This window comes from Plutella xylostella, chromosome 29, assembly GCF_932276165.1.
Source record: "Plutella xylostella chromosome 29, ilPluXylo3.1, whole genome shotgun sequence".
In the NCBI taxonomy this organism is placed as follows: Eukaryota; Metazoa; Arthropoda; class Insecta; order Lepidoptera; family Plutellidae; genus Plutella; species Plutella xylostella.
This window is the reverse complement of record NC_064009.1, coordinates 6,989,481-6,999,351: the sequence shown is the minus strand read 5'-3', so window position 1 is coordinate 6,999,351 and position 9,871 is coordinate 6,989,481. Positions and strand designations below refer to the sequence as shown.

Below are 9,871 nucleotides of genomic sequence, written 5' to 3'. Positions count from 1 at the left end.
TAAAAGTGCCCAGCCATACAATGCTAATCTGGATCTGAAAGAAAACAAATAAGTACTTTTGCCGTGAACTTATATACAATAGCATTTTTTAACCACCATTAATCGAGAATAAATTCGGACAAATATGAACACACATAAATAAAACAGCAGGTAGTTAATAGGATCAATTATGTCAATTAAATCTTGATTCACTATACTTTATATGTAGCTGGGTAAAAAAACTCAACATAGTTTGCTCGTTTTCCTTTTAGACATGATCGGCCATATATTATGTATGCCTCGGCCATATACGGAGCAAGCATTCGCCCGCTTCAGGAGAGAACGCACTGATTTCTTTTACTACGCCCGTATAGTCAGTTGAGAGGAAACCTGCTTCATTAAAGTCACCTATATCATATCTATGTAGGGTCTGGTTCAGAAACAAGAAAATGTATCCATAGCTGAAGAATTATCATCATTATATTTAGTGCGGCATGAAAGAAAATTCACTGCGCTAGGAGATGTCCTTTAGTTTATACTAATACTTCTAAGCATACCGATATCCGAGATAACTGCCAATTTAAGGTAACATCAACTTTTCTTCTCAGGACCGAAGTAAAAACTCCAAGCAGGAGATACAAACATGGCTGTAGCACATCACGATTCACGATCACGCCAAAACAAGCTTACGAGAAAAAGTCTCGGCAATAAATCTAAACATCATGCTCCTTACGATCTCAGTCCTCCTTATTAAAACAAAACCTATACCAGGTTACCAGGTATGTATTTAACTGCAGGTTTAACCACGAACTCATGTAAGGTTTTTTTCTAGTAGTGGTTCAGTTTTTCAGCTCTTTTTTATGAAATCTGTTGTAAGGAAGAACTTCTAAGTTCATAAATTAATTTGCGTTTTTCACCGACATAGTTTGTCCCGTAAATGGTATAAAGATCTCAACCCAAGTAACCGGGGAAATATATGATGTGACATCATACACGGTTACATCACACATCAGTTATGCCGAACTGATTTAATATACATACGTATATCAGTCGGAGCCCGACCCACTGGCGCCTATACTTATCACTTGTCCCTCTAGCCACAGCTCATCAGTGCCGACATGGAATGCGTCGGTGACCGAGCCGACTGGCACGCAGCCGCGTCACCGCCGATAACTACACCCAGGAATAGTAAACAAAACGAACCATTGTTTACACTCACAGTAAGTTTATTCAATAGTTTTCTCTATGAAAGAAAGATTTCATTGATCCTGTCGCGAATATCAATCATGTGGTCATCATGAATGAAGGACATTAACTGAGACAGAATGTTTTTGTTTCTATTAATAAAATTAATAAATAAGGCATTACGAGCCTTTTACAAAAACGAACGACCCTAAAGATCCAATTTAGATTCCTCGACATAAACTGCCCCAAATTTATAACGACCCTGAATGACTAGTCGAAATTCACTTATTAACAAATCTTGGGAAACTTCTTGACGCTACAAAACCCTTAAAACATTACAAAAAAATCAAAAGTTTTTCTGTGCACCTGACAATGAAGGCGGGGACCGCTTAACTAATATGCCACTAATGTGACTGAGGCAACCACAGTCTCCTCCACCTACGATTCATTGAAGAGTATCTTAAAACAGTCTGTGACACCATCACACTAGAGCAGCAATGGTACTAGAACCGGAGAAATATTCGTGTAGTATCGATCTATTCGGCTGCTGAGGTGGGGCAGGTAGTGGAGTATAATTCGTTTAGTCCGGGGTGCGCCCACATTTTTTCCTAAGGCCCACACAGGTGCGTCTGGGTTCGATTCTCAGACGAGACATTCATATTTAATGGTCCTTTGTTGAACAGATTTCGTGGCCCGGATTCCTAATTTGGACAATTTATTTGGGGATTAACTCTGAGTTACTTTGGACACTTTAAGATAAGTTGTTAGATGCTTTAGAACTTCACTTTTAAAAGTATCTACCGTTTCATTACTTTGCAGACAACTTCTAGATGTGGTGGATCTTCTCTTCACAATTTTGCCAGGAGCCTTAATTGTGCCTAGTCACTGCCATCCAGTTGCTTTAAGACCTTCATTATCTGGTTACAAAAGACTTGATCGATTTACCGTCTCTTCGTGATCGGTGCATGTCGTGGCAGCCACGTGCGTCACGACTGCCTGCAGTCTAGCCCGGTCTACCTACTGTCCAGTTTTTACCACCGCTAACGACTTATTGTTTCCTACTGAGGAAAATTATGATTGACATGAAATTCGCGGGCGGCTTGCGAAACAGCTTCGAGCTCGTGTGTTTGTGTGGGCACGGCTGGGCAACGTTGGCGTTGCAAAGCAGTGCCCAGAATTTCGATTTTGTATGCTATGCTATTTTTAATTTATGAAAAGTTGGAGCAAGCATTTTCATTTCCCTGCTACCAGTTAGATACTTATGTAGTTGTTCCTTACGACATCAATAATTATCGCTGACAAAGACAATGCATGGTGGCACCTATACGGTTCGGAAAGCCTGTTTCTACGTTTTACTATTACATAAACATATTATAAAATCAAATGTTAATCATAACACGTACTGGCAAAGGAAGTATTTAATCGTACAAGTCAGGAGGCGATAGTCGGCTCTGTAATGCAATAAAACTGTGGCGCCATTTTGAATTCGTTTTGAATGCAATCGCATTGTCGCTGGGAGGTCCGCATCCGGCGCCATTTGCATTGGGCGCGACAGGAATCGATGATTAAATTAACTAAAATCGATTTCGAGTCGCCTCCAGCTAGCGGCGGCGGTGGCAGCGGCAGCGCGGCGGCGGCGGCGGCGGCGCTGCAACCGTGGCGTAATTTCCTAGTGGATTGTCGAAGTAGCGAGACACTTGGGTTGGTTGGAATTGGAATATTTTTCGAAACGATTTAGGAAATCCACGATTGGCAGAATGCATATATCTCAATGTCTTATATCTTTATCACTAGCGTCCTTTTGAAATCATTGTAAGCAGTATACTTGATGTTGTATGTTAGCGAATGCATCCCAGCAGTAGCTACGTCACTACCGGATGTACATTTTAATATTAGTAGGGATTTGAATTATTGTTTATATGTTGATCAAATTATTGTTAAGGTTTATAGAATATGATTTATATCTGAAATTATAAATATACAGTTATAAATAGCTTTATAATATTACATTATTTTCGCACTAGCGACAGTGGCGCCATTATACTACCGGAACAGTTAAATTAAGTATCAAGTTTTGTTATATATTTAAAAGAACCATTTTAAAAATATTATTAATATGTAGTAATTATAATCTAAATAATTAATGATTTTACGAGTTGTTTTGGATTATATAATTTTAATATTTAGAATATCCAGATACTGTAAGCGTTTCCATTTCCGTTTAGATTACGATACTTTTCAAATTGTTGGGAGTTCTTATAAAACTAGATGTAAGGGCCGAGAGAGCCTCACTCTTTACTGCACCGTCACCTAGACACCTAGTTAAGGGGAACCTCTGCCCGAAAATAAAATAAAGTGAAAGTGCCAGCCATCTTTATTTTTCGCCATCCTTCGCCACCTGTTATACCTCAGAAGTGGGATCAGCCCAAGATGTCCGGCCCATATGCTGCTGGTTTGGGCATGAGGAAGAGGACAATCAGCCACGTGTCCACCACCGACGACGAAGAAAACGAAGAAAATTTTTTTTCTTCCAACGACGCCATGCCTGCTCCGACGAAAAGACGGCGAGTCACGCATGCCGACGCTGAAGTAGTCCCAAAATTTCGACCAGAAGACAGCAACAGCAGCGTCAGTAGCTGGCTACACAAGATCGACCAGCTGGGAGACGTCTACGGATGGGACGCGACCGAGAAGCAGTTCGTGATGCAACTCCGCCTGCGAGGTTCAGCTCGACGTTGGTATGACGAGCTAGAAAACTACAATCTACGCTGGGAAGATTGGAAAAGTGCACTACGAACTGCATTTCCACGATCAACTGACTACGTGGATCGTCTTGAGGCCATGTTGTCGAGAACAAAAAGGGACACGGAAACCATGACAAACTATTTCCACGACAAAGTTTCACTCCTCAAAAAGTGTGAAATAGAAGGTGAAAGTGCAATCTCATGCATTATTCGTGGTCTGCCTGTGGAACTGCGCGCTAATGCTAAAGCGTATCAATGCGAAACACCTGAGCTTCTCTATTACGGCTACCTGTCGTCACTAGAAAACTACCGAAAAGTCGAAGCGGCCGCATCAACCAAGCGGTCAACATGGAGAAGAGGCGCGACTGACGTATATGTCGCAACATCACAGCCGTCTGGAGTGAAGCGGTGCTACGCGTGCCGACGAGTGGGACATGACGCACGGGACTGCCGGACTCAACAACGCTGCGACACCTGCCAGCGGGCCGGCCACACCTCTACCACCTGCTGGTTTGCATCCGCCCCAAGTTCATCTCGGGCACCGGTGCAGCAGGCGCCATCACGGGTGAGTCGTATTATGTTTACAACTATCAGTACCTGTCAGGACATCTATAAACGACTAGTTTACATTGGTGCGATTGTTCTATTGGCATTCATTGATACTGGCAGTAAATTGAATATACTTACATCAAAGCGGGCCAAAATGCTAGATCTTAATGTCGTTCCATCGGATATAGTAATGAGAGGATTTGGGGGTGCTCATATAAAATCGTTAGGCAGAACGCGCATAGATGTATCAATAGATGATATTTGCTTAAGTGGAGAAGTTGAAATTACTGATTACGATTTATCAGATATAGATCTAATCATAGGACAGTCTATGATCAATCAACCTGGTATTAGTCTAGTCACTACCACAAATACTGTAGAGTTCGTACAAACTAAGGAGGTAGAAAACTGTCTTATGAATTGTAAACTAGAGGACAATGATTTCAACTCAAAGTATTGTGTGTATCTCAAGTGTGATGTTAAAATACCAGCTCAAAGCGCCTGTTACATTAACGTATTTGTAGATATTGAAAGTAATGACAATAGTTGTTGTTTTCTGACTAATTCGATATATGTTCATAACGGTCAGATGTGCTATGCTATACCCGGGCGAGTTATCTGCATCGAGGGATATTTGAAATTCATTAACTTAAGTGATGAGGTCATATTTTTACCAGCCCATAAATTAGTGGCCCGAGCCGAGCTTGTTTCGCTGGTTCCTGATAATTTTCGCGACGTCATGGCTGTTGAATTACATACAAAGTCCACACGTAACGTGCCATTATTAGATCCTAACGAAATTGACATAGGTGAACTTTCAGGAGAAGATAATGATAAATTATTGACCTTGCTTAGTAAATATAGTCATATGTTTGCCAAAGATACGAAAGACTTAGGCTGCACAGATCTAATTAAGATGCAAATTCAGACAACGACTGACAAACCAGTTCATTTTAAGCCATACCGATTGTCACTGAAAACGTGTACCAAATAGATGAGTCTGATTGGCTTGTGACCCTTCAGTTACAGGATGATAATTTACAAAATATTATTACCCAATTACGAGAAAATACAACCAACCCAGATATAACCAACAATTATATTCTGAAAGAAAATCTTTTGTACCGAAAAACATTGCACGGAGAACGCTTTGTAATACCAAAATTAGCAAAATATGGCCTTTTACAAAAGTACCATGATCAAATAGGACATCCGGGGTTTGATAGGTGCGAGAAAACTATTAAGGAACAATTTTGGTTTCCGGGTATGACACGGTTTATCAGAAAATACTTGAATTCCTGTCTACAGTGCGCTTATGGCAAGTCAGAGTATGGTAGAGCGCAGGGTGAGCTATACCCAATCGAAAAACAACCGATCCCCATGCATACTTTGCATGCAGATCACTTAGGCCCCTTTACAAAAACTCGAAAAGGAAATACATACATCTTGGTGGTAATAGACTCTTTCACAAAGTTCGTGTTTGCAAGACCTGTCAGAAACTGCAGCTCTATAGAAACAGTAAAACACATGAAAGAAATTATTACAATGTTTGGAAATCCAAATAGAGTCATTACAGATCGAGGAAAGGCCTTTACGAGTCGTTATTTTAAGCAGTTCGCGGAAGAAACCCAATTTAAACACATTCTCAATGCTATAGCTAGTCCTAGGTCGAATGGCCAAGTTGAGCGTGTCAACCGCACTATCATAGATGGTCTCAATACAATGTGTGAGAGCGAGAGTACTTGGGACGATAAACTTGCTGATATTGTGTGGGGAATCAACAATACGCCTAATGCTACTACCTCATTCCCCCCATTCAAACTTATGTTCGGACACGAAAACTCCCGTTTGCCGGCCTACCCTACTAATAGGCCTACTTCTCAAGAGGAAGCTTTAAAAGATAGGAGAGAGAACGCAAAGTTACGTATTGATAGGAATATGACACTAATGAAAAGTCGATTCGATCGTTCCCGTAAGAAGTGCAAAAAATACACAGTAGGTCAATTAGTTTTGTGGAAAGGCGGCGCTAGTAGAGTAACGACAGCAAAAGTTTCACAAAAACTGAAAAGTCCGTACAGCGGGCCGTACAGGGTATGCAAGGCAGAACCAAACATAGATCGTTATACAATATGTAGTGTAAAAGGGATGAAAGGATATAAGAAATTCAGTGCAGTTGTTCGGGGTGAAGTATTAAGACCATATAAATCATGTGTTTCCGATGCAGATAGCTGTTCATCTAGTGATAAAGATGTGGATAGAGATGATTTAATAGACTTGCTAGAGAGTTAATGATGTATAAAATAAGTAAAGGTTAATCCTGTAAATAGACTGTTCATAATCAAAATAGAACTTCGCAAAATAATGTCGAATAATTACGATGTTATAGGCTTGATTCACTAACTATTAACTTATATCTTGTGTACGAGTATGAAATTAAAAGCAGGCCAAATAGTATGTTTAATAGAAATAATGATTTACAGAGTCTTGGTATTTTGAATATATGGTAAACAGTACAAACAATATTATGGATATAAGTAGGTACATTATCTGGCTGAATACTTGCAACTCCACGAAGATCTTCTTATGCGGTTAACTCGGTAAACTGCAATTAAAAACATATATAGCATTATTGATAACCGTTACCTAACCTAAGTCTATGTGACAAAACTAGTCTGTGTGACGTCATGGCGCCTTGCGAATTTTAAACATACTTAGCTCTTAAGGTCTATGTGACACGTAGAAGCAAGCACATGGTGTGTGATGATGTGTATAACATTTAGCTCTTAAGGTCTATGTGACACGTAGAAGCAAGCACATGGTGTGTGATGATGTGCATAACATAATAATGGGTCTATGTGACAATTCTAGGTGCAACAAAGTCTGTGTGACAATGCTAGGTGTTATTTAAAGTCTGTGTGACTGCCAATAAGTCCATGAGATCAAAAATGTCTGTGTGACATGTTTTAACAATGAGGGGTACTTACTAATAAAAAATAAGTCTGTGTGACTTGAACAAAATGTAGACATGAAAGCAATTGAATATACATATTATACTTTACTAACTTACCATTCGCTTGAGGAACGAGATGTTGCTTCACTTTCAATAATATAAGTATACTTCATCACTCCACTTTATATTTTATTCGACGACCAATTTTCTGCCTGAATTTATTATTTTTCAGATACAAAATGGAGGCAGCGGCAGCGGCAGCGGTGGAGACTCCGGGTGCAGCCCGAGCGACGTGGGACACGCGCTTTCCAGGATGGCCGAGTGTTAGCGAATGCATCCCAGCAGTAGCTACGTCACTACCGGATGTACATTTTAATATTAGTAGGGATTTGAATTATTGTTTATATGTTGATCAAATTATTGTTAAGGTTTATAGAATACTAGCTGTCCCCGCGCGCTTCGCTTCGCCTTAAAAAGTTTTCCCGTGGGAATTCCGGGATAAAAAGTAGCCTATGTTCTTTCCCAGGGTCTAGACCGTATGTATACCAAATTTCATTCAAATCCGTTCAGTAGTTTTGGCGTGAAAGAGTAACAGACAGACAGACAGACAGACAGACAGACAGACACAGTTACTTTCGCATTTATAATATTAGTTAGGATGATTTATATCTGAAATTATAAATATACAGTTATAAATAGCTTTATAATATTACATTATTTTCGCACTAGCGACAGTGGCGCCATTATACTACCGGAACAGTTAAATTAAGTATCAAGTTTTGTTATATATTTAAAAGAACCATTTTAAAAATATTATTAATATGTAGTAATTATAATCTAAATAATTAATGATTTTACGAGTTGTTTTGGATTATATAATTTTAATATTTAGAATATCCAGATACTGTAAGCGTTTCCATTTCCGTTTAGATTACGATACTTTTCAAATTGTTGGGAGTTCTTATAAAACTAGATGTAAGGGCCGAGAGAGCCTCACTCTTTACTGCACCGTCACCTAGACACCTAGTTAAGGGGAACCTCTGCCCGAAAATAAAATAAAGTGAAAGTGCCAGCCATCTTTATTTTTCGCCATCCTTCGCCACCTGTTATATGTACCAACAGTCCTAAACCTCACCTATTTTGGTAGTTCTCCGTATGATAGAAATCCAACCTCCAACAATAATCCACATCACCGCACCACTGACAAGAATTATAACATCTGACAACCGCTTGATCCCTTTCTTTGAAGGCTGCAATTACTCGCAGTGCTGTATTCATTTGCGGAGAGAACAAGTGCAGCATCGGACAGGTGGCCCCGCACGTGCCGACTCAGATATAACGCAATGAATGTCAAATGTCGCCTCCGACCTCCGACCAAACCGCGCCTAAACAAAAACAATCCACCTCCCAAAAGAACCCTCCGCCAAAAGTAATAAAACCCTATTCACACGCGCCGACGCCGTCGCTTCGGACCCTCTGTCACCGTCCACTTCGAAGATACTATCTGATTCTATATCATCCAAGTTATTACCAGATACGAGGCATCGTTTAATTTTAGCGACTCTGCTTTAGGTCATAAAACTTAGTTTCGCGGGCGCGAGGGGAGGGCACCCTCGCTGACTGCCTGACTTTTCATTATCGAGATGTTTTATTAAAGAAGGGCAACTGGTAGGAGGGAAGTTAGGGTTGTATTGCTAGTCTGGACAATTATATTAGCATTTAGGACTTTTATTGTTATGTTATATAGCTTTTTCTTCAAATTTAAGGCCTTGTTTTGTTCTTAAATATATTTTTCGTATATAGGTATATATAGCTAAGTTTAAATGGATTCCAAAACCAAAATTGTTAATAATTATAAATTAATTTTGACACCGCTATCATTTTGGCAACCCTAAATGCAAACTGGGGGTGGACGTGTACTGTGGTGTGGGCTTACACGAGGAATATTACATTCCTACACTCATAGATCGCGAGACTACCCCTTATTTTATCTTTTTACATTTCAGAATCACGTCAGACTATTAGCAAACTATCTTTGTCAGATGAACCACAAAACTCAAAATGGTATGAAACTTTCAGGAATTTTATTTTGGCCTTGCGCTAAATTATCGCATTCCTGAAGGCCAAGGCTTCAAGGGTATTATGTCGTAATAGCTATTACGTATGTCCTACTCACATTTATTGCCTTTTAGCTGCTAAGTCTACCTACTTTATTGCTACTGCATTAGATCTACTAAATCTGACAATGAAAATGTAAACTGCATTCAAGTCATGTTTGATCGTCGTGATCATGCGTGAGTCAACAACCAACGATCCATGTTCTAATAACATTCACTTGTTGTGCCACAAAACAAAGACCATTTCAGTGTTAATTAATTAATCAAATTCAGTGAATGCAAGACATGACATGCGACTACTTTTAAACAATAGCGAGTCATCGATATTATTCGATGTGAGTTTAACG

At 39.7% G+C, this 9,871-nt stretch overlaps 1 protein-coding gene across 1 annotated transcript; it reads left to right on the top strand.

Annotated features, from left to right (window-relative positions):
- The first annotated feature begins 3,006 nt into the window (after window positions 1-3,006).
- Window positions 3,007-5,451, top strand: LOC125491008. The gene has a single exon (XM_048631770.1). The coding sequence runs from the start codon at window positions 3,595-3,597 to the stop codon at window positions 5,449-5,451; it is 1,857 nt and encodes a 618-aa protein (XP_048487727.1). The 5' UTR covers window positions 3,007-3,594.
- Window positions 5,452-9,871: the final 4,420 nt, after the last annotated feature.

What these genes read in the sequence shown, in the direction of transcription:
- LOC125491008 (XM_048631770.1), top strand. Translation starts at nt 3,595, where the DNA reads ATGTCCGGCCCATATGCTGCTGGTTTGGGCATGAGGAAGAGGACAATC.